Source organism: Ambystoma mexicanum, chromosome 1q (assembly GCF_040938575.1).
Source record: "Ambystoma mexicanum isolate Mex_15411 chromosome 1q, UKY_AmexF1_1, whole genome shotgun sequence".
Lineage (NCBI taxonomy): Eukaryota > Metazoa > Chordata > Amphibia > Caudata > Ambystomatidae > Ambystoma > Ambystoma mexicanum.
This window is the reverse complement of record NC_090922.1, coordinates 1,018,614,619-1,018,641,431: the sequence shown is the minus strand read 5'-3', so window position 1 is coordinate 1,018,641,431 and position 26,813 is coordinate 1,018,614,619. Positions and strand designations below refer to the sequence as shown.

The window sequence follows — 26,813 nt, the reverse complement described above, 5'->3', positions numbered from 1 at the left end:
ACAAACTTGCACCTCCTGCTCCAAACTACCACACGTATGCTCCCTTGGGCTTCCTTATATATGTTCCTGTCCTTTCCCCACTGGCCCAGGTCCTTGGTGGGGGCCTGCACAGCTCAATGGTTTCTTTTGTCAGTGTGGGATTGACCAGGTCTCAAAGAAACCCAGCTGAAGCAAAATGCATTTTGAGTAACAAAGGTTTCCTGCAACCTCTGGGCCAAGAATAAAAGAAGCTGATCTGCAATGTTGGCTTCTCTCCGATATCAGCGCAGTCACTATTTGGAAATTATACTTTCCTTGAAAAGAATTACATCTGTTGTCCCATTGCATGGTCTGAGATAAAGGGATAGAGGAGCTTGCATTACCAGCAATGCTTCAGTCAATACTTTGGCATTCTTTAAAGGGTCAGATGTCTTATGGTAGCCTGCCCCATGACCCAGTTGTTGGGTACTGACCAGGAAATCCACCCCATGCCATCCCTGGGGCCTGGAGCAAGGAGCAGATGTGGCACCGGCCCTCATGATCACCTTTCCTCAAGCACTTGTGATTGGGCCAGGGACACTGTTGCAACACACACACACAACAGGATACAATAGAGATAAAAGGAGTTCTATGACTACTCCTCAACAAGCCATCTCCTGTGACAGACTAACACATTTCTCACTATGCGGACAGTTCTATGAAGGTCCATGAATATCGATGTTAATTGACACACGGGTATTTGATCGGCGGGTGCGAACAACAAAATGTCTCATGCACAGCAAGTAGGATCACTCTGAATGGGGCATGCCAGAAAGCCATTGCCTGTGGGCACAGCAGCCAGCCAGGGTCACTGGTCATGGACAACCTATGCATCAGTCACAGGATCTACAGGTAGCGCCCAGCTTGCACTGCGGTCAGGATCACTGTGGCAAGGGTATGGCAATACCCTGTGGACACTCTTGTCGGGTTAATAAACATTAATTCCCCAAAAAATAGTTGCTTAAAGGAAGCTACATTTGATGATATGCTTAGGAATGAACCCATAACTCACAACCCTGCCATGAATTTCCCATGACATTGCACTTGGCATTACAGTGTACATCACCACGGCCTCATCACTAACATCAGTGTTGCCACCATCAATCCTTTCTACTTGAATTCTACGTGAATCATGGATTATTTCATGCATTTCTCCTGGTGAAGTACAGGGCATGACAGAGGTCCATATCACGTGAGTGAAAGGGATTGTCATGCTCTGATTGCGATGTGCAGTGCTCGCAGGCAGAGCTGGTAAGCTGTGCAGTGCCTGCAGCATGACCCCCAGACAAATCCCTATAGCACAAAATGAGCATCCCTCTTGAATCCAAACAAATAAGCGCACCCCCACGGTATGTATTCGGAAGGCAGGATATACAAGAGACTAGACCATTACACAATCAATTACCTTGTCTCCAGGTGGTGCTTGCTCAGGTGAGGTTCCGGGATCTCCTTTAGGACCCTAAGAGAGAAAGCAGAAATGAATTCCGGACACACAATAGAAATATAACAGACTAAAGTGCTAATGATTTCAGTGTTATATGGGAGATATATATTTATATATAGGGAAATACTGCCTTGTAGATACCAAGACCATTGCAAAGGCACGTTGAATATTCAGCATATTTCTCATGTGATGGCCACGTTCAGAAGAAGTAACGAACCATGCAAAGCACATGCATTCCTCATAAGTAACCAGGAATTCCACTCACAAAACAACAAAACATATATGACCAACAGCTAATTTTGGAAGACAACGCCCTTTGACGAGCTGTTACAATGGAAAACGTGCCCAATTCTAATGTTGTTCCCCAAATAAGATATGCCCAATACAATGCTCGCACCACATACATGAAAAGACATAGCACATGTTATTGCGTGGTAAGCCTAATAAGATACATTGACAATGGCAATAGGTTTGGTTTTTCCTTAATAATTAAACCATTGGGGTTTAACTAAGCAAGAACATGTGTTTGTTGGTGGACACTTCGTCAGTGATAAGCCAACGACACAACGATTGTCTGAAATGTCCAGAGCTGGCCTGGCCCAACCTCTCTAGGGACCTCTTACTATTGGGGAGCTGATTTGCTAAAGATTGCAGACCATGGTCCCCAGTCATTGCAGTTCACACCATTGGTCCCCTAATGAACCCACTCTTCGCCGAGACTGATGCAGCTTGTCTATCTGGAGCAAAACCAGAGAAGAGAGAGGAGTGTCAGAATGCTAATGTTCATCGGCTTCATGGGATTTGAGAGGAGGATGCGAAAGAAAGGTATAAAACATGGTGGGTTGCATTTGAGGGGGCCTGATAAGCAGCATCCCACCGGGGGCTCATCATTGTTTCATGCCCCGTCGGGCATTCAACAAAGGAGCGAAGGCGCTTGAAACCCTGCCCCTCGTGAGTCTTTGAAATAGTGAAAGCACTATACTGTCTCTGCCCCACTGCACCAGTTAATAACTATAGAACTCAATATATGGTAGCTCCATTGCAAAGACAAAATAGCTCAGCAATCAGGTTGAAATAATGGAACTTTCCTATGGACTCAAACACTACAGGATCACTCAATTGTTGTAATCAGCAACAGCAGCAGCAGCAAGGTGATGGAGACATTGTGAGGCAAACCATATCAGGAATGTGATATCATATGATATGATGTGGCATTTATAATGTGCCTGTACACAAGTGTTTCTAGGTCCAACAAGACAAGGGGGGGGAAACAAAGGGAGGACAAAATAACGATCTTACTAGGTGTTGTGTGATTCAAATGGTGCAAGTGTGGGGAAGAGGGAAGGGGAGAAGTGCCAGGGGGCAGTGTAAGGGGGAAGTGCAGTTAACTCACAATTGCAGCCAGCGGGTGGCTCATAAGTGCAGAGAGAAGGAACTGTAGGGTTGCACATACACACCCTGAAGTGCTCGGGAGCCCGGAGGCAGTGCACGGGCAACTGGACATGCAGGAGCCTGGGCCCTAGTTCAGAGAGTGGCCAGGTAACCAGTGCGCGGAGCAGTCAGGTGCATCAGCATGGGAGAGTAAGGGAAGGTCTTGAGTTGCTTCCGGAACAAGAGGTGGTTCTGCTCAAGTTTCAGATAGGCAGGCAGGCTGTTCCAGAGGGAGGCCCAAGCCGAGGAGATAGATCTAACCCCAACTCTCTGCTTGGAGAAGCGTCTGACCCTCAGAGAGTAGGAGGTGGATGAGCAGAGAGCTCGAGGAGGATATTTTGGAAGAGAAAGTTGGAGGTAGAGCAGTCCCAGGCTCCAGAAAGCCTTGTGGATGATGCAGACGGTCCTGAACTTGATCCTTGCAGTCACAGGGAGCCAGTGAAGAGATTTCAGAGCTGGACAGATACGATCCCTGTGCTTGAGGCAAAGGACAAGTCTCACATTCCTGTTTTGGATAAGTTGTAAAGGTCAAAGTAGAGGCAGGAAAATTTAGAAAGAGCTCTTGCAATGGTCCAGCCTAGAGAGGACCACAGCTCTGGAGACAGTGGGCTTCTGGGGGAAGTGAGAAAAGGAAGAATACCTCTTAGCAGGTGCAGCTGATAGTTTGACTTCTTAGAGATGTCAGAGATGTGAGGAGAGAAGAAGAGGGTGGAGTTGAAGATGACACCAAGTTCTTAGCCTCATAGGAAGGAGCAGGAATAGGGCCCAGAGTGGGCAGCCAGAGAGAGAGAGGAAAGGAGGGAACGGGTGTCAAAATGAGGAGGATCTCCGTCTTACTGGCATTAAGGCAGAGATCAGTGGTGGCACACCATTCCTGAATTGCGGCCAGATAGTCTGGTGTCAGAGAAGAAGCAGAGGTGGCTGAGGGGAGCCTGAAAGAGAGCTGAGTGGCATCCGCATAACATTGAAAATTGGAGCAGAAAGTAGCAATACATTGGGCAAGAGGTGCCAGGTAGTAGTTGAAGAGCTAGGCAGAGAGGTTAGACCCCTGGGGAACACTACAAGTAGAGAGAGAGAATGAAGAGAGGAAAGACCCCAGTTGGACCTGAAATGGCCAGTCGCGAGAAAGGAGGTCAACCAGGCCAGGGCCTGATCAGTAATGCCAAGGTTATGACGGAGGCGATTGAGCAGGATGGAATGGTTGATTGTGTCACATGCAGAGGATAGATCTAGGAGAATGAGGACTGAAGGGAAATTAGAGTCAAGATTCGAGAGAAAGTCTTCACCGGTGTTCAGGAGGGCAGTGTCCGTGCTTCTGGCAGCTCTGAAGCCAGACTGGTGGTCATGGAGGCAACCAACAGATTCAGTATGTTGATTAAGCTGGCATATGGCCAGCTTTTCCAAGAGTTTGCCCAGGAAAGGAGTGATGAAGATTGGTCGATAGTTAGCCGGAGAGGAAGGATCGGCCGAGGGCTTCTTTAGAAGAGGGTGCACAAGGGAGTGCTTAAGGGGAGGGGAAAGTTCCAGCGGCAAAGGAGTGATTGCAAAAATTGGCCAAGGCTGGAGCAAGGGTGTCGATGTGGTCCTTGATGGTTCTGGACGAGCAGGGGAGAGCCTGCTTTGACAAGACTTTTATAGAACTGACTTGTCTAGAAACACTGTCAGTGGTGAACAGGGGACAGGAGGAGAAAGGAGGAGAGACAGCCTCAGAGGGGCCAAGAGTGGTAGGGAAGCAGGAAGAGGAGGTAGAGGAGGAGAGGGTGGACATATATCAGTGAAAGTCAAAGGAACAGTCACACAGCAGTAAATGACAGCATTCTTCATGTGTGTAGTAAATGCTTGTTACTGTTAAGTAATTTGTGTTTATTAAGTATTTAAGTATAAAGAGGAGAGTGAGACAAAAGGAGTACAGGGATGACTTTTGTTGTCTAAACTTATGCTCAGTTCCACCATGCTAATAAACCAACAGTGATCCCAGTCATAAGGTTTACACAGACACAACATGAATAGAACACCCCTTTCAATGCTTTAAATTAGCAATTGCCCAGGGCAAGCTCCGCACTTCAAGAGAGTTGTGAGCCAGCACAGATGCATTCAAAACAGCAATAGGACTGTGGAACCAAAATTAAAGAAACTGCCACTGTTGGGGTAGTTGATAAGGGTGCCATGAGTAATGAGAAGTTTGAATTGTGCGCACCATATTTATTGGTGGCTGCGGTGACAGCAATCTTGACATAGGGCATCATCACGAGTTTGGCGGTAACCCTTAAATGTGGTGGTAACGCTATTACCACTGCATTTAAGGATCTGCCAAATCACGGGCTTGGCAGATTTTCCCCCAGCTCGGAGCTGGGGGCAAATCTGCCGCAATTTTGCTGATTTTCAGCACTATTACCGCTGGCGGTAATACCACCGGCGGTAATAGTGCCAAACATTCCCCATTGGGCTCAATGTGGAATGGGAAATTCCTGAATGGGCCCAATGGGGAATGGAGACTTACCGTTCTGCCAAACCCGTGATCCGGCGCTAATAGCGCCGAGGTGTTTGGCGGTAGGACTAATAGCCCCCGCGGTCAACTCGTGATGAGGCCCATAATGTGGCAATTTAGCATGAATCCAGTGTTGCTAATTTGAATGAAATATGCATTATTTTTAGTCTTGTTTGTGGTTTTTTTTTAGTTGGTACATTTTCGAAATTGCTGTGCGCAGCATGATAAATGTCAAAACTGCTGATACAATATAAACGCAATATAGGTGTGTCAGGCCACGTAGCGCTAAACAACCAGGCAGCGAGGAGTTCTACATGTGCATGTGAGGTAGGACATTTGCAATGTGAAAATCTGTGTGAAGGGATGCGGTAGTCTTGAACATACATGTATAGGTACACATACATGGGGGTCTCTAGGGAAATAGGTTTTGAGCAGTATGAATATACAGATCTGTTTTGCTGCAGAGTTCTCTGACAAGATAGTAATTGTGCTGGCTGAAAACCTGGGTTGGGCAATTAAACTCTGTGTGACTGAGAAACTTGTTTTACAAGGTTGGGGAAGGACAGCAGCGGTTGCGATGAAAATCAGATGGTCAGTTTTGGGCAGGCCTTTTTTATGGTGTAGGTGCATTGTGAAGGGGAGATGTAATCTCTGTAAGTATATAGGATACTGTTATTGAATCACAGGTGGATTCCGGCCTCCTGGTAGGGCTGGATTTTATGGCCAGACAATTAAACCTGGTGCAGGTTGCTTGTGGGGAAAGGAGCACCGATAGATCATGGATTTTCAATAGAGTCGTCAAGGTTTGGGTTGGGACAATGTGGGCTGAAATGGTAAATCGCATAGATTAGAGTGAAATGTGGACACCAACATATTTGGGCGATAAAACCAGCAACAATAGATCAAAAGGAAATGTGTTTGTTCCCCTCCTCTTCACATCAATGGTATTTTCATAGAATAGGAGTGTGAATCACAAGTAGGAGTAAAGGTTTCTAACCAGATGGAACCTGAGATAATTGAAATGGTAAATTGTGTAATCTGTGTAACTAGATGAGGCTATGACCAAATATGGAAAGGCCCCAGATAGGGGTGTCGTAAATCTGAAACATGCAATTGTAAGTTAAAGAGGATGGTGCTTAGATGAATGTATCCAAAAAAGAAGTGTGGGAATTAAAGGGAAAATGGTTACATTGTATAGGTTTAACCAAACATGTGTGGGGGGGGTTGACTAAAAATCTTTGGGAGTGTTTTGACGGTTGAAAATTGTATAAAATGTGTGTTCTTTGTGTGGTTCGGGGAGACAGATTAGTTTGACTCTTTGATGTCATCTAAACCCTCCCGCCGTCTGTACAATAAACTTGCTTTATGGAAAAAGCACGTAAGTACTCTTTAAGGGTGGGCCTGTTATTTTGGTTACGGTGATCAAAAGGCCCATTTCTACACCACTCAAGGTTATCAAAAAGAGAACACAGCTTTAATAAAATGGAAAGGACAACCTAGTAAAAACACTAACAACTCACCGTTGTAACAAAATATCACAGAATATGCAGGCTTTGGTTGAAAGGGAGGGGTGTGCAGGCAACTGTCTTTGCAACAATGTTCAAGTTTAAGTATGTACTTTGCAAAGATAAGGATGTTACTAGGGCACATAAATCCAGGGGACAGAACAATGACAGATGTGTTTCAGTCCTTTTCTTTGGGTTCAAAAGTGTTGATCCGGGAGTCTGGCTCCTTTCTGAGTCATTGATTTGCATCATGTTGGTGAGCTGGTTGACTGGGTCCAGACCATAGTGCAGATAGACAAGTGGAAACAGCACTTGGCATTAAGAAGGTTGTAACAGGCAGGGAATGTTCTGGCCAATGTAGCCTGCAAGCATTCAAAGCAGTTCAATAGTGCAGAGGCAACTACAGTCAGCTTTCTTTGCATCCTCTGGTGCTGTGAGGCCCTGCCCAGTGTCTCCAAGGAAAGTTGAATCATTCTTCTGCCCTTTACAGCCCACAAGGTTGCCAGAGAGCGCTTGCAGGGCTGCTACCTCCTGTAGGCAGATGCCTGGTCATCAGTTTACCAGCTCAAGAAGGCTTTCCAAGAAGCAGGTCCTTGGTGAGCTCTGAGAACCTGCACTGGGTCTCTGGGGAAAGGCTGTGACAAATTGAGGCTAAAGCACCCACTCAGCCATCACACTTCTACAAACTAAGATCCAACACAATCATATAGGTATAACAGGCACAGTTAGATATACCTTCTTAACCTCTTGTGGTAATGTGGGCCGAGGGAAGGCTATACTCTCATGTGCAGTATGAATGTGGTTCAGTAGCAATTGAAACAGTGAAGTATAACAGTCCAAAATAAAGGAATGTCCAATCAAGATTCTATCAAAATATATACTTTAATCAAACACACCATGTACAATAACAACTAATTAGAAAACAATGAGTTGTGCGGTTCGGAAGGTAACTAGGATTGGTTGGTGGTCTAGTTAGTAACGGAATGCACAGGGATTCAATTACTGCAGAGGCTCGGAGGGCGCTGATCTGGAGACACCAGGTTCGGGTTGATCGACTTACAGGGGCAGTGATTCTGAAGCTGATGGTTCGAACGGTGACTCGAGAAATGCAAGGCATCAATCCTTCTTTGGTTCGAGCCGAGGAAATGACATGCTTGGCCTGGTGCAATCATGAACGCCAAAGACATCTTCAAAGGGTCATAGAGGTTTGGTCGGCATCGTACACACTTGAACCATGGCTCACAGTGGCTGAGCATTGAAAACACAGGTATTTTGGCTGTTTGGGCTTTCAGGAGCTGTGAGTCTCACTCCAGGATCTCAAGGGCCAAGGTTTCTCCTTTTCTCAGGCTCCAAAACATGGGGGAGGCTGGCACACACCTTGAGGGATCCTGCAACACAGTGAGGCCCAAGGCAACAGGGTTGCTGTCAGAGATTCAAGTCTTGGTCTAACAGCAGAGTTCACACCCAATGGCCCCCAGGGGTATCTAGGGGAAAAGGTGTCCGGACATTTGGTCGGAAGACATTTGGTCGAAAGACAAATGGTCGACTGAATTTGGTCGAAAACCAAATGGTCGATTTTTTTTTTTATATATATATTTTTTAGGTTTTCGTTTAGGGAAAAAAAGGGTTTTTTAGAAAAAAAGGGGGTTGGGGGGGAATCCCCCCCCCCCAAAAAAAAAGTGAAAATACAAAAAAAATATAAATTCGACCATTTGGTTTTCGACCAAATGGTTTCGACCAATTGTCCTGTCGACCTTTTTTTTCGACCAAATGTCCGGTAACCAGGTGAAAAAGCTTGCCTTGGAACTCATTCCTTCACCTCATAAGTGGAGGATTTTAGAGAGGACTTCTCCCTCAGCAGGGTGCAGAGAAAAATGCTTCCAGGGTTGGATTCAGAGATGATTCAAAGACGTGATGTGAGACCCCTTCCTTTAATGGCAACAGTCCACATCTGATTGGACTGAAGCTAGCCTGCTCTAGGTGTACAATCCCTGATCTTGGAATGAATAAGTGGTATTTGCCTCTGACATAATAGCCAAGGAGATTTGTGCTACAGGAAGTGGAGTGGACATGAAAGAGACATAGGCAGAGGGAAACAAGATGGCAGAATCTTCCCACACCTGTACAGATGTCTCCCTGGTTTCACTAACCCTGCCCCCTACCCTTCTCAATAAAATCAAAGGCCCTCAAGAATGCAGCACACTGGTGTGAGGCCTAGCTTTTTTGAACAGGAGTGCTCTTTGATTCCTGTTCTAAGGCCAGCTAACTGTGGAGTGTCTGTCCCTGGGGAAAGGGTGTTACCTGCCCTTACAAAGGAACAAAGAGAGTCAATCCCCCAACACTACATTCCTGCCAGTGGGTAGGACAGGCCTTGTCTGGAACGAATACACCTAACCCGTCCACAGCTTAACTGGGCCCACATGTGTGATATTAATTTAACGTGGATCAGAAAACTATGAGAGATGCTGACCACCATACCCTATGTATGGTATGGCTTATATTTACAGTTTAACATGCCACCAGGACAGAATTCTCTGAGTTATGCAGTTTATGGAACATGGGTGCATATCTTAAATGCAGCCCCTGTGTTACTGATATGTGGCTGTCACTGTAGCTGTCAAGAGGGCACTTGTGATCTGAAACTTCTCTGTGCCACTGGTGGAGCAGCCAGGCACTGCAAATCAGAATACTGATGCAGCAGGACAAACATACACACTAGGCTTTGTCATGGAGCTTATGAAAAGGGAATATGATCAGAGATTGAATTACCTGCATAATTGTATTATTTAATAAAAATCAAAAAAGCCAGGGCTTTCACACCCTTACCAGATGGAAATTCATCACTCTTGTCCAGTAAGAAAGGTTGCCACAGAACACATGCAGGTGGGCAGTTTACAGTATGCAGAGTCCTGGGTACCAGTGTCACAGCAGGCAGGCCTTCCAAGCAGAAGGACACTTCAAATGTTCCCTTAGTGGCTGGAGAATGATATTGGTCCTTCCTTCGAAAGCATCATCTTCACCTCTATGCATGAGGTTTTGGAGCAGACTGTACCCCAATAAAGAGGACTTCATATTAAGGGGGGATCGTGCCACCTTATAAACTCATTTTGTCATAGCACATTGCTCCATTTTAAACCTTTTGCAAGTGATTAATCCATGCTTCTGTGGCAAGAGTCTTTGCCCGCTGATGTCAGACCTAGATAACTTTGTCTGCAGGAAGTGCAGAGGGCCACAAGAAGTATGGTCGGACTAAGACATTTCAAGATGGTGGAAACTATCTCTTGCTTGTACGTTCTCTCCTGGAAACTCTCATTACACCTTTTTTCCTGCCTGTCTTACATCAAAGAGACTCCAGTTATTTTCCTACTTGTGCAACCTTCCTATTGTGCTCCCCTTTGAAGCAGGGACTCCAGCTCAACCCCTTGGGAAATATCCTGATCTCCTGCGAAGCTGTCAAGCCTTGCCAACAGACATAAATGGGCATCCTCTAGGGCTGACCCAACCTCCTGTGGTTGGTGGATGGCAGCTCCATATTAATTTATTTATTGTCCATGTGTAAGGCGCCTATACAACACGTTTTGTTTCAAGGCGCCACAAGACAGCAAAAGGGGGAGGGGAACAAGGGAGAACAATACAATAATGGTCCTAAAAGGCCTTGTGACATTTGGATTGTGTAAGGGCAGAACAAGAAGTGTGAGGGTCGGGGGAAGGTGGGAAGGGAAGGGTGAAGGGGTGAAGTGGCGGTGAAACGTAGAGGCCCATGGGAAAGTGCTGTGGAAAGCAGGTAAAGCACAAGGAAATGGGGGGACAGGGTGCAGGGGGCCTGGGACCCTGCAGAACTCAGAAGGGAGCCAGGAGCCAGTTATATAATAGGAGTAAGGAGTTAGCAGGGGAGGAGGAGAGAGAAGGAGGAGGATTAAAGAAGGGTCTTGAGGAACATCTGGCACTTAAGGAGAATAGACTCAAGACTGAGAGGGGCAGGGAGACCATTCCAGAGGAGAGACATCCACCTCCCCCTCTTTGCTTAGAGAAGTGACAGATTTGCAGAGAGTTGGAGCAAGCAGACCAAAGGTCTCTAGCAGGGAGGTATTTAGGGAGAGAGAGTTGGATGTAGTGGGGTCCCAGGCCCCAGGAAGCCTTGTGGATGATGCAGAGTGTCTTGAATGTGATCCTATCAGCAATTGGGAGCCAGTGGAGAGGAATTAGGGCTGGAGAGATGTGGTCCCTGGGCTTGAGGCCAAGAATAAGTCTTGCAGTCCTATTCTAGATTAGTTGAAGGGGGCGATGGGAGGATGAATGGAGATTAAGGAAGAGGCTGTTGCAGTAGTCAAGCCTAGAAAGGACCAGAGTTCTGGAAAGATTGAGTTTCTGGGGGAAGAGAGAAAACCTCTGAGGAGGTAGATAGTGGGCCTTCTTGGCAAGGTCTGCAATGTGAGGAGACAAGGAGAGAGTGGAATCAATGATGACACCAAGGTTTTTTGCCTCACAGCAGAGGGAAAGGAGGCGGCCCATAGAGGGTGGCCAGAGGGAGAGTGGGAAGGAGGGAGCTGAGATCTAAACGGAAAGGATCTCGGTCTTACTGACATTAAGGCAGAGATCACTGGCAACACACCAAGACTGAATGGCAGTTCGACAGTCAGGGATGAGAGAGGAGGTGGAAGGACAGGGAAGTGTGAAGGAGAGTTGCATGTAGTCTGCATAACACTGGAGCTGAGGAGAGAAAGAAGAAATCAGACAGGCCAAAGGGGCAGGGTAGATATTAAAAAGCCACAGCAAGAGGATAGAGCCTTGAGGGATGCTGCAGGTGGAGAGTGTGATAGGGGAGAAAAAAGGACCCAGATGGACCTGGTACGGTCTGTTTGAGAGGAAGGAGGCCAACCAGTCCAGAGTCAAACCCGTGGTGCCAAGATTGTCACAGAGCCGATTTATCAGGGTGGCATGATTGACCATGTCAAAGGTGGAGGAGAGACGCAGAAGGATAAGAATGCAAAGAGAGCTAGAGTCAAGTCAGGGTGGCATGATGACCAAGTCGTCATGTGTGGTCAATAGGGCAGTTTCCTTGCCTCTGGCAGCTCTGAAGCCAGACTGATGGTCATGGAGACAGCCAACAGAAGCAGAGTGTTGTGTCATTCGGAGATGGCGAGCTTCAAGGAGTTTGCCAAGGGAGGGGGTAATAGAGACAGGCCGATAGTTAGCAGGACGGGAGGATTCAGAAGAGGGCTTTCTAAGGAGGGGATGCACAAGAGAGGGCTTGAGGGGTTGTGGGAAGGAGCCAGTGGCAAGGGAGTGGCTATAGACATCAGCCAAGGAAGGCATAAGGGAGGTAATGTTGCCCTTGATAATTCTGGAGGAGCAGGAGAGCACCTGTTTTGGAGAAGACTTTCATAGAGAGGACTAGTCTAGGGCCATCATCCGGTGCTATGGCTGAGAAGGAGGAGAGAGGTAGGGGAGGGGAGAGGGGAGTCAAGGGAGGCAATATAGCTAGGGTGGGAAGAAGGATAGAGGAGAGTGAGGACAGAATGTCCTGGGTTTTGGAAAAGGAAGTGAGCGGTCAGAGAGGTACAGAGGTTCAGGGATGGAAAGGGAGATGTAGAGACTGCAGATGGATTAGCAAGTTCCTTGCAGATTTTGAACAATTTGCCAGAATTGTCAGAGGCCCCAGAGATGCTGGCTTGGATGTGAGACCTCTTCTTAGAGCGAATGGAGAGTTTATATTGTCTTTGGAGCAGGCGACAGGCCAGTTTGTCAGAGGATGAGTCGGAATCTCGCCATTTCCGCTCAGCCACTTTGCAATTGCTTTTCAGAGAGGCTAGGTCAGAATCTACCAGGTGTTATGCTTGGAGGCAGGCTTCATTCAGATCCTCATGACAAGGGCAAGGATATCCACAGTGTTGGTGATAGAGAGGTGAAGATTAGCAAGGGCAAAGACAGTGCAGGCATCCGTGGCCGGAGTGGGAGGGGGAATGAAGGTGGAAGCAAAGACAGCAACTGACACTCGCTTCATTGGTCAAATGACGGAGAAGGAAACAGGAAGTGCAGCAGAGGTTTAGCAGGTGGACTTAAGCGATCCAGATGAGAAGACAGGAGGAAGTGGTCAGACCAGGAGAGAGGAGTAGTGAGAAGGTTGGAGATAGGAATGTCTGAGGAGATGAGAGCATCCAAGGCATGACCGGCAGAATGCTTCAGACCTGAGGGATGAATGGTGAGGGAAAGCACGTCACAGAGGCAATGGAAGCTTCTAGTGGTCACCTCAGAAGAATCCCGGTGAATTTTGAAATCACCAAAGAGAAGACGTTTGGAGGTAGAGGAAGGAGGTAGAGGAGGAAACAAGTGAAGAGGTGAGGTCAGACCACTGAGAGAGGAAGAGGGTGACCGGACCAGGGGCCCTGTAGATGGTGGCAAGTGTCAATGAAAGGGTAGGAGAGACACCAACCCTGAAGATGAGGAGTTCAAAGGAGGAGTAGGACTCAGTGGGATTGATAGAGGCAGGGATCCAGTCAGATAGGCCTGGACTGGACTTGTATAATAGACAAAGAATCAGGATGAAGAGATCCGATAGAAAACAGAAGACTTCTGTGTGTGTGTATTTATTTTGCATCAACACAGAAAGTTTCGGGTGATTAGACAATTTATTTTACAGTTCTTTCGATAAGCACGAAAGGTAAGTGAAATATAAACAGACAAGGTCGGTGATGGATAGTAGTGACACAGATAGGTGTCGGCCTCAGAACTGTTGAGGTCAAAACTTCAATCGGATGCACATTTCCCACACATGGAGGGGGTATAACAACCCTAAAAAGCAGGGAAACATGCGCCTCAGACTTGCATGGGTCCAAGGCATAGCTTACACATGGTGCACACAACAATATTTACATATAACATACACGAGGGGGGTGGAGTTGTGTCACAAGGATCTAAACTGGACTGGACTTGGACATGATCTTGTAACCCTTAAGCAGGAGTGTGACAAAAGCAGTGACAGAGCTGGCAGTAAACCACGTCTCAGTGAGGGTGAGAAAATTAAAGTCAAAGTCTTCGAGGAGGACACAGATATCAGAAGAGTGTTTGACTGCAGAGCGAGAGTTGGGGGTTGCAAGGTGAATTTGGTTACCGCCACCTTTGAAGGTTTTCCGAGGGGGGGTTACAGGGACACAGTATGCCCATCCGAGGTGGAGAAGGGGGGGGTGAGTGCCAGAGGAGTGGCTGGAGAAGGGAGGAAATTGATTCGCCATGACAGTGCCATTGTCATAGACATGGATGATGCACCTAGAGGATGAGAAACCAGCCAAGAGGACTTCCCATCTGGTGCCCCCATTAAAGGGAGACAAGGAGACGGGCGGGAGGACAAAGACCATATGTGGAGTCCATAGGTCAAGGGAGGGAGAGACAAAAGGGATGTCTGTGACAGTCTGCCTGGAAGAAGCGTTGACAAAGGTGTTGACAACAGACAGGCCTGGGTTGGAAACCAGGAGATTCTTTTTTAAACTTTCTTCTTCCAGGCTTTGAGAGGGAAGAAGGATATGTGATAGAGAAGCAGTTAGAGTAAATATGTGAGTTGGAGAGCACAATGGATGGAGGGAGAAGGCAGAGTAAATAGGTGAGATGGAGAGCACAATGGATGGAGGGAGAAGGCAGAGAAATGGACGCAAAGAGGGTGGCACAGAGCTGCACCAGCACAAAGAACTCACCAGGTGTCCTAGAAGCAGACAGGTGACATGAGAAAGAAGCATGCAATATCTTTTACAGACTCATCGTGGCTGCACCGTCATAAAGGGCTGCTTCCAACAAAGCTGGTGAAGGCGTACAGGACTAGAGTCAAAGATGCCTTTGGGTGGGTAGATTCCTCTTCTGGCGAAGGCCTCAGGGAGGAGAACAGAGAGCCATGACAGTATCAAACACAATGCTCTGACAGTTGGCAGAGGTCGCTGGAAAGCCAATTGAAAATAATAAAGCAAAATGGGTTTTGACAATTTATAATATTATCTCCCTATAAGCCACTATATCAAACCAGATATAGCATTATATGTATATTTAACGGATCTGCTGCCAGATGAAGAGATGCACAATAATATATAATGGAAAACTGTTTACTTACTTTCAAAGGGATTCCTGGTTTTGAGAAATTTAGGATAACATTGGTTGTATAAATGCCAGCAAGAAGAAAATCACCTTCTTAAAGTAATTCTGGATGTTCCCTCCATTTGGAAGACTGCTAGCACATGTGTAGTAGGACTGCCAAATCGGCTAGGACACTTTCTAAAAATGAAGCCCAGTTGCTGCTAACATGCTTCTGGAATGCTAATTACTGAAGCCGAGCACTAAGCCTTCAGGGGGTATCTTATATGTGGATGTACGACAGACAGAGATTCATTTGGAGCAGGCAATTTATGGAGGTGCAATATCCCACCAGGAACTTTATCATCTCCAGAAGCTGCTGAAAAGGAGGATTTCTACACAGCAACTTTGAAGCTGCGGAATTAGCATGGCACATCATGCTCCATCTTGCCAGTAAAAGCTCAGAGAAAGCTATGAAGTGCAAACATATATTTTTCCATCAATTCTGCCTCCAAGCTCACATTCAGATAAATCTACTCCTTGACCAGTTAGACCATTGGCAGCATGCTCATGTGGGCATTTCCCCCACACTCAGCCTTATATTGGTAACAATTGACTTTCATTACAACAGTTGTTGCTCTTTAGCCTTTAGTTACAATGTTTGCTCGGAGTGACTTTATTTAATAGCAGTTATGTCTATTGAAGTTCCTTTTATCCCATATTTACTCTTAAGTTGTTATTGTCAGTTTTATTTATTTGTTTATTGTTTTCTTGTTAGGTGCTTACATAGGAAGTAAATACTGTTTCAAAGCACCCGCAGCGCAACAGGGATGGGACAAGGGGATGTGAAAATGATCGAAACACATACAAATATTAAATGCAGGTGGAGGGGGCGAACCTACTATGCCTTGTGAGTGTTCAGAACATGCAAGTGGAGAAGGGAGCGGGAATGGGATAGGTGATGTGGTGCTCATGGGTGAGCAACAAATGAAGTGCAATGTAAGGTGAGTGCAGGCCTCCAGGGTGGAGGGTGAGCCGAGGCGGGTGCTGAGGATATACAGAAGCTGGGGGGGATTTGGTGTGGGAGGTCAGGGGCCCGAGGATGGATAAAGGCCGTGAACACCAAACAAGCAACTGTGAGATTAGCAGAGGAGAGTGGGGCGGAGGTAAAGAGGAAAGTCTTGAGAAGCGTCCGGAATTTAAGAAAGTCCTGCTCAAGACGAAGAGTGAGGGGGAGGCTGTCCAGTGAAGAGAGCCAGCTGAGGAAAGAGATCAACCTCCTGCCCTCTGTTTAACATAACGCTTTACACACAAATAGTTCGTGCCAGAGAGGCGCTTGGATCCAGAAGGGGAATATTTAGTAAGAGATAGTGTGGTCCCCAGCCCCAGAAAGCCATGTGGAGGTTACAAGGGGATTTGAATTTAATCTGTGAAGCAACTGGGAGTCAGTGAAGACTTTTTAGGGTAGGAGAGATGCAGTCCCTGGACTTGAGGCCAATGATACATCTTGTTGCCCTATTCTGGATTAGCTGGAGAGGAAGCAGAGTGGAAGAAGGAAGATTCAGGAGGAAGCTATTGCAACAGTCAAGCCTAGAGAGAAACAGGGCTCGGGTAACATTGAGCTTTGAGAAGAAAGAGCGGAAAGTGGGACTTCTTGGCAATGTCCTGAGTGTGAGGGAGGAAGGAGAGAGAGGAGTCGAAGATAACCAAGGTTTCTGGCTTCAGAACAGGGAGCAGGTGGAGAGCCGATGGAGGAAGGCCAGAGTAAAGGAAGAAGTCAGGAGCAGGGGTCCCAATGGGACGGATCTCCATTCTGATGGCATTGAGGCAGAGATCATTGAAAGTGCACCAGGCCTGGGTGGCAGAAATGCAGTCAGGGATGATGGAAAGTGGGTTAGCAGGATGTTTGAAGAAAAGTTGTGTGTCGTCAGCATAACAGCAGACGTTGGGGGAGAATGAGGAGTGCCATCTGAGAAAGGTAGATGTTAAAGAGCCTAGGGCGAGAGGATAGAGCCCTGGGGGACACCACAAGTGGAGAAGGAAGTAGGAGAGGAAAAGGTAACAAGGATGACTTTTAGAGGATTGGTCAGTAAGGAAGGAGGTCAGCTAGTCCATTGCCCACTTCGAGATAGCAACAGTGTCGTGAAGCCTTTGTATGAGGATGGAGTGGTTGACCGTGTCAAATGCAGAGGGGAGATCACAAAGGATGAGGACAGCTGGGGCATTGGAATCCATGGATGCGAGCAGTTCTTCACGAGTGTTCAGAAGAGAGTGCCTTGGAGATTTGGAAAAGTTCAGCCATGTTGTTGGATTCGCCAGATACCCGTGCCTGAATATGGGTACTTTTCTTGAAATGGAAAGAGAGTCTATATTGCCTTTGGAGCAGGCGGCAGATCAGTTTGTCAGGGGGTGCGCCTGAGGTTTGCCACTTTTTACAACACTACACTTTAGTTTCAGGGCTGCAAGTTCGGAGTCATACCAGGTGTTGTGCTTAGCAGTGGGTTTCAAGCGGATCCTCATGACAGGGGCAAGACAAGGGCAAAGGAGGAGAAAGAGGAAGGGGTAGGGGGAGTGGCCAAGGGAGGCAAGTGGGTGAGGGAGTTAGTTTATATATAATTTTTTTATACTAAACATGCTTTGTATGTTGATCTATTTAGTTCCTAAGCATATTTGTTCAGGGAAAATGTGTAGACTCAGGATCACCTGCATCCTAAAAACCTCAGAGGAAGTCTTGAGCTTTCCTTTGCTACCAAAGTGTGAGCCAGGGATGCTTCGAAGGAAAATAATCTTACCCCGGCAGTATTTGGGACAAGTAATTTAAGATGTCGGGGATCGGATCAAAATTGCATTATGCCTCCTACCTCACCCGTCTGAACCTGCAGTTATATTCGAGAGGATACATTTTGACTTGCTTTCATGGGATAAAAGAATCAGAAAATAATGTTCCTCTTAATAAATAAAATGAAAAAAAACACCACCATTGATCCACACAAGCAATGTCGAGTACAGTAACATGCCATGTGTATGCATCAGCCCTGCAGTTTGTAAGAACACACATGATGTCCATGCGGACTCTCTGTGATGAACTAGTGATCGCAGAGTGGCTTGTCTGCAGGTGGTTCTGGCGCAGGGGCAAGGAATGACTGACCTGTAAATGTGTTCACTTTACTTTACATTCCAGTTATTGCTGTTTAAAATCGCCAACGTTAAACTACAAGTACCATAGTGCAAGGTGGTGTACGCTAACGAAACAGGACAACGTGTGGTCTCTGCTGGCTCGGAACCGATGCACATGGCTACAGGAAGGATCTTACAGTATAACAGCCAGTTGTTCTTCCGCAGCTGCAGTTGCATAGTGCCTGATGTGGACGCCGCCACCTTTCTCCAAGTAGCCCCGTGTTGCTTAGAGACAAAGCACTTGCTCTGTTCATGTACATCAGCACGTACTACAAGCTAGCATCATTATCAAAGGATCAGAAACACATAAGCTCATCACATGTAACAGCGCCTCGATGCCCAAGGGCTGTTTGGGCGCTATATAAATTTAAATAAATACATACAAAATCTGCAAATGTAGACTCTAGAAAGCAAAACATGTTTATCCAACCTGTGCAACAAGGTCGACACCAGCAAGCTTAAATGATCAATAACTACCAACAAGGATCATCCCCGTACTTGCAGTAGGGCCGGATTTGCAGGATTTAGAGCACCTGCCAGTGTGGGTTTTGATAGGCAGTGTGGGTTTTGATAGGCAGTGTGGGATTTGATAGACAGTGTGGGTTTTGATAGGCAGCCTGTTAGTGTTGCCTATGGCCTTACCTTGGATCCGCCCCTGCTCCTTCGATTATCCTAAATCTGCGGAAAGTGCGACTCTAATGTCCTAGCGAGCATTTCAAATCCAATGCCTCAAAAAATCTCAATTTAATCATAAAACGGAGCTGCAGAGGTTTCCTCAAGTCAAATGCAATGCAGCTGCCTTGCTTCATGGCTTGATAGTTAAAACAGTTCATATTTCTGGATTATAGACTTGACTGATTAGGAACATATGTACAATTTATGAAAATGCCCTGGAAATAATGGTTGTTTAAAGTAATACAAGATGACAATTCAACAAAAATCTTGGTGAAACTTTTCCAAATATATATTCGCACTGCTCAGAAAGCGAAACACATTAACCCCGTATGTTGCGTTGCGAGTGTTTATGTGGTGCCAAATACCGCTCACGGTCGTTGTTGGAAGACAACACCGATTCCATTTATCAGCGGACATGGGTACAGGAGAAATAGCGCTTTAATTCATTACTTGTTATTTTGATCTACCCATTTCTGAATTGCAGAAGTGTGTGCCATGTGAAGAAAATCCTGCTTTGTGAAGTGCTACAACGATTTAAAAATTAAGATTTATATTCCAGACTAATATATTTTCTGCTACTGAAATGTTTTTTTTTTTCTGTTGAAAACGGTCTCCCTATTTTCACGTTATTGAAATAATTATATACTGTTCAGAAATCTCGACATTGTGTAGATTCTGTACGTTACTTGTGAATATTAAGACATTCAAATATGCAATTACCTTCATTTGGCCCCAGTAGCAAAGTATAAAAAAAATGCAGACTAATCATTATTTGACATGAGGCGATTGCTTTATAATGGCCGGATGCAGATGGAAGAGAGATATGGGAGTTGCAACTGGCAGGCAATATCCCACAAAAAGGGAATAATGGGTGGTCTGTGTTACAATTGCCAAAATTCCAGAGGCGTGGCCAAAAACAGGATTGGGGATAAGAAGCTCCAAAGTTCCTGCCTTCCCAGTCCAATATCCACCATTAATCAAGTAATTTGGTGACAGAAAAAAATGATAGCATAGGTTGAAGTTGCATGAAATATATTTATTTGGTGCAGGCACCAAATAAAGTTCAGGGCCTCAAAGTATTTTTGGTGTTTCCGGCTCTGGTGTTATGCCCCCATCTCTCCGCTTTGATCTGGCTGCATGCTTAAGGTGAACACCATGTGCGTGGTGAGAGGGGGGAAAAGACTCTCCTTCTGTGGTACACTGGAGGGCTGAGCAGGGTGGGCCTGCTGCTCGGGCTTTGCTGTCTTGGGTAGAGGCATCTACAGCGAGTGGAGTTAGCATTCTGTTTTCTGGAGGATAGCCCAGGAGCGCGCTCGTCTTGGAAGCAAGATGACGCGGAGCAACACAGGTTCTCTTAGAAACCTCTGGGTATTAAGCGCATTATAAATAACTTATTACAATTACTAATTGGATGAGTGGTGATTAGTAAAATGATCCTCGAATCAAGACTACCTTATACATTGGCCAATGAACCACAGCTTAAGAACTGGACAGCATCTTGGGTAGACTTAGCTGGGCGTGAAGAGTTTCCCACATTGCTTGTATGACCTTGAAGCTACTCTATGACAGGGAAGGGCTGGGTGTCCCCGATTTTGAAAACTACTGCTTTAAATCTCAAACCCAGTACGCTGGAGCCGGGAAAGTGAACATACATTTGAAATGGAGTTGATGCGCAGGATGATCCAAGAATGCATATAGCTGGTTTATTCAAGAGGCCAGCTCAGCAGCAGCGTGCTCGCCTTGGAAACAAGATGACACGAAGCAACACAGTTTCGATACCCGGTCCGTGCTTAGAAACCTCTGGGTATTAAGCGCGTTATAAATATGCAACTAAGAGACATATTCCTGTAACAGCGCCTCGATGCCCCCGGGGGGCTGTGTGAGCGCTTTAAAAAGGCAAATAAATAAATAAAATAAATAAATATAACAATTACTTCTACTTCTAAAGTTTGTCCTTGAATGCCTAAACTATTGGAATGATGTGTCCCATACTGTCTGAGTAGAGTGATCCTCGCTAACCTAGCTATTAAGAAAGTGTTGAATTATAATGAAGAAACAAATGGAAAAGTTTGGATATCGCTAGATTGCAACATTTATACATTAATGATACTTGAGTCAATGTTTACCTTTTACAGTGCATCTATTGACTGAATTATTGTTTAAATATTCCTTCTAGAACAATACAATCTATCGGTAAGAACGTTTGGCCAGAGACACCCAAGGAACACCTGTCTCTGTCATAAGGTAGAAAACAACTAGGGCTTTGAGAGTTATATCCTTGCTAATGATTCTATAGAAATTGTGGAGAAATGTTCCTCTGTTCATGATCAGGAATGAAAAGAGTGGTACTAGGCCAAAGTGTGCAAGCTCGCAGAGCAAGAGTTCCCCAATTCCACGCTCAAACATTCACACTTACAGGTACTCAATTAATCAATATTTTATGACATGCTTAATACCGGACACCAGTCTCTAAGCATGGGACCGGGATTCAAACCTGTCTTGCTCTGCATTGTCTTGCTTCCATGACAAACATGTTGCACCTGTGCTATCTTGCAGGCTCAATGGAAGCTATGTATACCCCCAGGCAGATACACAGGTTAAGAAACCATTCTCTGAACTGTTCTTGGTGCTGGGACAAGAATATGTAGTTTTAACATCTGGTGTGGCTGGACGTTCCTGCTCAGGAGCTGTGAAGAAAATAGTGCATTTCACCTCTCCTCACACAGCCTGAAATTACTTACATAATCTCCAGCTGTGTATGGCCAGCATTCTTCAAAACAAAAAAGGTGGTATGGTTTCTACTTATACTATATACGAGGTTACATGCAGGGAATTGGCTCAGGTCAAAAATCACAGCACGTGATAGATGATTTAAAGATCTGATTATGTGAGTAACATTTGACAAAACATTACTCCAAGGAAGGGTGTCAATGAGGGGAAATAGTCAGAAGATTGACGAATCGGTAATGGTTCTATGGTCTATAACTGGCGAGCATACCCGAGATGACGGGATGTGAAACAGAGATGAATACATAGCACCTTGACTGCCTTGGGTATTGATTTATCATCTTTTGTCCCATGCGTCTGCAACCTTTGGCTCTACAGATATTTTGGACTACAGGTCCCTTCAACCTTAATCAATGGTTTAGGATCATGTAAGCAGTGGTAGAACACATCAGGCGAGCTGCAGATTCGAACCCCTGCTCTATCTGTTGACAAGTTTAATAGGGAGACATATGAACTTGTATGCACATTGTTTCAGATAACACAGGAATCACTAGAACTCTCTGATGTGGTTGAATCATTAACGGACTCTAGGGCCACCCGTCTTTTCCATCTTGTTACCAACCTCCACCCTAACCCAGGTGGCTCCCGAATGTTGACCCCTAGTGTGTAAGAGATGACTTATGCTCACAATGAGACCCTAAAGATTATCCAACTAGGCTCCCTGGGGGACTTCTGAACTGTTCCCACTCTATCCAGTTGTTAGTGTTGCACATGGCTATGGAACGAGCCCTGGTTGTAATCGCTCATGCTCACTTTCTCCTTTACTTCTGATTTCACTCACCCTTTCTAGACCTTATCTCCCCTTTAGATGTTACTTCTCCCTCAAATCCGCACCACTACGCCCTCCTCCACACTGTTACTACTTCTACTACGTCCTCCATACTACTACTCCTTGCTCCACAATACTTACCTCCTTGGTGCTCTTATCAAGTACTACATCTGCTCCAAATTATGTGTGCAGTCTAGCTCCTTTGGGGTTAGTTTACTAGATATAGGTTTGAAAAACAGGGGGATCTGTATGTGTTAAAGTCTGACTAGCCATAATGTGTTTTAACAAAAAAGGGAAATGGAGATGCACGCTGTAGTAGAAAGGAACACATTATAGATGATAATGCTTGATCATGCAGTTATTAACCCCTGGGAAGTCCTCTTGGTGAGCTCAGGACCCATCATAGGAAACTACCTGGTGGTAGTTCAGTTGCCCAGCAGATTCCCCTGGTATTGCCCAATGACATGTGACAACAGTAGTACCCTAGCCTTGTCAAGATGGGGCAAGAACGCCTCTCATCCGGGAGAGGAGTAACCCAGGGCCAGGCCTACTTCTGATGGGACGGTAGCTGGTGGGAGTGTTACAATTCCTGCCCCATCCTTGTGCCAGCGTGTCTTTTTGCAGTCTACAGATAACTCAAACCATGCCTCCAGTACCAAATGCGTGCTAGTCTTTCTTTTTTTTCCTTTAGAGAAAAAGCATCCAAATCAGCAACTCACCAGAGATCTGATCAAGGAAATGCTGAGCCAGCGCCCCACACTGTCAAAATCCAACCAGCACCAAACACCATCAGTAACCCTGTTCAAACAGAGAGCCAACCCAGGAACCGACTGGAAATCGTAGCGCTAAGGCACACCAGCACCACCGGCTCCTGCTAGCAGCGGAGAGTCAGTCACTGTTAAGTCCTATGCTATAAGATTGAAGAGCGGTGCAATGCCGCAGGAACCACCAGCAGACACACAACAGACTGACAGTTCCCATAAACCACCAGGAAAAAAAGGGAACAACAGTCTCACTCTCCTTTGCCTGGGACACCATCACTGGGAACATGAACTTGAACTTCGCCCTTCACGGGCCACCATTGTGTTTGTTCCATAGCCAAGATACATGTAAGAAGTGGGTGGGATTTAGCCCCCTTTTTGAAATGTTTTCCATGTTCAACCTATACCAGGTGGGGAAGACAGGGCCAGATTGGCCAGGGAAAGAGAGCTAATCCACAGAAGGGATGGGCTATAAAGTGGGACCTCAGGCAGCAGGCAGTATGGGTTATTCGGGTGGGGTCAGAGGAGCTGAAGGCGAAGACCAACAGACTAGCAGAAGGTAGGAAGGAGCGGCGGAGTGTATAGGTGACGTTTGGAAAAGTGAGGTATTGGTTATTGAGTGCAAGTGGAGTGCTGCATGAGTGTGTTTGTGTGGCAATTAGAATAGTGTAAGGAATGAGTGTAAAGTGTATGATATTGAGTAAACGGATGGTGTTTGAGAAGTAGTGTGGAGGAGGGACTAGTAGTAGCGTGTAGGAATTGTGGGTTACAGAATATCCTTTGATGTTTACATTGATATGCATTGTTTGGCCATTCCTTCACTCTTCATCTTTTTTGTTGCAGTGCACTGCATGTTCATTTGTCGGGGGCTTTCTGCTGATATGTTGAGGTTTATGGAGGTTCATATTTCAAAAGAAGAGGTTTAAAGGCTTCTACCTAATCCGTTCTAGAGGATGGTCTCCACTAGTGACAAGCAGTGGCTTTGTTTACATCTCACTTTTAGCTTTGGTTTCCTGGATCACTTCATTCATCTGACTGAAAAGGCTTCTCGACCATTAGGATGATTTTGCTGACCTTGCTATGCCCCAAAAGACATCAGGTGACATTTGTCTGATCTATGATCTTTATATTATCTATTGACTTGTGTTCTGTATTTATTTGAAAAAAGAGACGAGTGTTGACTAGAACCTCTTTACATACGGACATATGTCTCACTGAGATTCACGGACGTAACAATAACTATGTGTAGTAGTTCTTGTGACAACAAGGAGGCAGTAATGACAAAAACAATGTATGGATATTAAACTGACAATTAAACCAGACAGTTAAAGCTTGGAGTATTTACAAATGCTCCAAGATGATCATGTATTCAGAGACTTCTGGGGTCCTACTTCCATCCTTGTCGAGGGCTGCTTGAACGATGCTCTGTGGACCTGATTCCGTAAGAAGAGTGTAACCGTGGACACCTACGCCTGAGCGGTCGTTTTGAACAAACAGCCTTAAAGTTCAATGTGCTGTGGGCTGGGTAGAAAGCACTCATTTTGGGTGTCAACATGGAATTTTGTAGACCTCAAGCTGGTTTCACGGGCCAGCATCTTTATTGTGTAGAGGGAATTATCTGCTCGTAAGACTTTGGTTTTTATTCCTAGCAGCAAGTTGGTGCTAAGTGTGGGACTATTATGAGAATCATAGTGTACTAGAGTGGGCGCAGAGACTATGCCCCCCCCCTCGCAGTGCTTCTGCTTTGAGGAAGAGGGGAAGGAATACATCATTTGGAGAATATGTGAATAACAGAGAGGGTGGTGAAGTGCATACGACTTTAACCAGATTGATCTTTTATACATTTAGGGGTTACCCCCAGAATGTCATGTTAGGGTCACTTAGCAGTGCAGCAACACCCAAGGTGCCACAGAGGTGGAAGACTTCCCATGAGGAGAAAGGACAACTTCCCCTTCTGTAGCCAGCAACTTGATTGGATCAGTTTTCCTTTAGTACTCACTATATATCTTCTGCCGTGGAGCGGTGGGTCTGGTCCCCCGTCTTGAGGGTTTAAGAAGATCCAGTGATGTTAGGCCAGGTATTTGAAAATGAATGGGGGTGCTCTTCTGGAAGTCATTAATGTTACACCAGCACTTCAGTCAATGGGAACCTTGTTGTTTTTCTTGAGGCTTTAAGGTTGGTCCAGTGCATCTCATAGCTTGCTACCTTGAACTGTGATTGTTTTTATCTCTGTGTTTATTCCAGTAGAATTTGGTGAGGCGGTTGATTGGGTGGAGCTTGTTAGGGTGATTGTCCTTAAACTCAGGGTCTTCAGATTAGCATTTCTAAATTCTTTATGATGCATTTACATACAACTTACCCATAGCGGTATCCGCTGTCGATAACTGCCCTCAACTGATCGGATCTGAGCACTGTTTAGTGCTCGCATATGCAGATGATCTGATCATCATGGATCACACATTTAGTGGCCTATCCAGATCCGCTTGTGCATTATGGGACTATGCAGCTAAAAATGACTTGATTATTAATAGTGAAAAAACGCAATTAATGGTATTTACTGCTAAAACATTTGCCAGACCTAAATTGGTTATACAGGGTATCGAAATAAAATATACACCCACATACAAATACCTGGGAGTGGAGGTGAATACCATGGGCAACTATTCCACCTGCATACAAACACGAACCACCAGAGCTGCACAATTAATAGCTTTAATACACCGATTTGCTATCAGGAATGGTGGTTATACCATGTGGGGAGTGCGCCAGCTCTATTTACAGATACTAGTTCCCACGGTTACCTACGGTCTTGAAGCACTGCTAAATATCGATTTAGCTTGGCCCCAAGTAATAGAAGGTACATTTTGGAGGAGAATATTGGGCCTCCCCCAATGCATTCCTATAGCGATCCTTAGATTGGAACTGGGGTTAACATCTTTGAAAGCAATAGTACTCAAAAGAAGAGCCGAGTTATATTTTAGGATGAGTAACTAGCCTCAGAATGGCTTATTAAGATCATTGTTCCAAGAAATCTCTAAGGAGGGGGTTAATTACCGCCTAAATGCGCACATGGAAAGTTTGTACAAAGAGATTGGATGGATTCCTGCATTGAGGGATGATTACGACAAATCTAAGAAAGGCCTATCCAAACGGATAGTACTATGGGACTGGCTGGAGAATTATGATCATCTGAGTAAACTTACTAAATTCCAATTTGTGCGCTATAGACTATATGAATACCTGAAACCACAGCCGTATATGATCTTGAGTCCCTCTAGTAGGCTCAGACACTTTCTCCTATTGTTACGTCTCGACTGTCTTCCGGTGCTTGCTAACAAATGGATTGATAACCAACGTGATCCACTTGAGAGATATTGTCGTCTATGTAAAAACAACTCTGTTAATGAAACGGCCCTGCACCTACTTACAGCTTGTCCCACTTTGGCTAAAACTTACGAACTATGCTATAGAAATCTGGTCCATAATATGGAGCATATCGCAGAAACTTGGTTCTGGTACCGTAGTTTAAACTCGACCTCCATAAAAATTCAAACAGCTATATACAGCATATGGTTGGGTATCGAAAAACTACCGAGCATTACCATCTAATATATTCCATATTGCAACATTGTAATAATTTGCTGGGACAAGCAGGTTGGGCTCTTTAATATAATAATTATTTGGTGGCCAGTGGATACATGAT

The 26,813-nt window shown here is 45.5% G+C and overlaps 1 protein-coding gene across 1 annotated transcript in view; it reads right to left on the bottom strand.

Moving 5' to 3' along the window:
- Window positions 1–26,813, bottom strand: part of COL24A1 (collagen type XXIV alpha 1 chain) — a 910,546-nt gene that overhangs the window by 643,185 nt on the left and 240,548 nt on the right. The window contains exon 6 of the mRNA XM_069641689.1: window positions 1,424–1,477. Coding sequence (XP_069497790.1) covers window positions 1,424–1,477 — 54 coding nt within the window. The remainder of the gene's footprint in view (window positions 1–1,423; window positions 1,478–26,813) is intronic.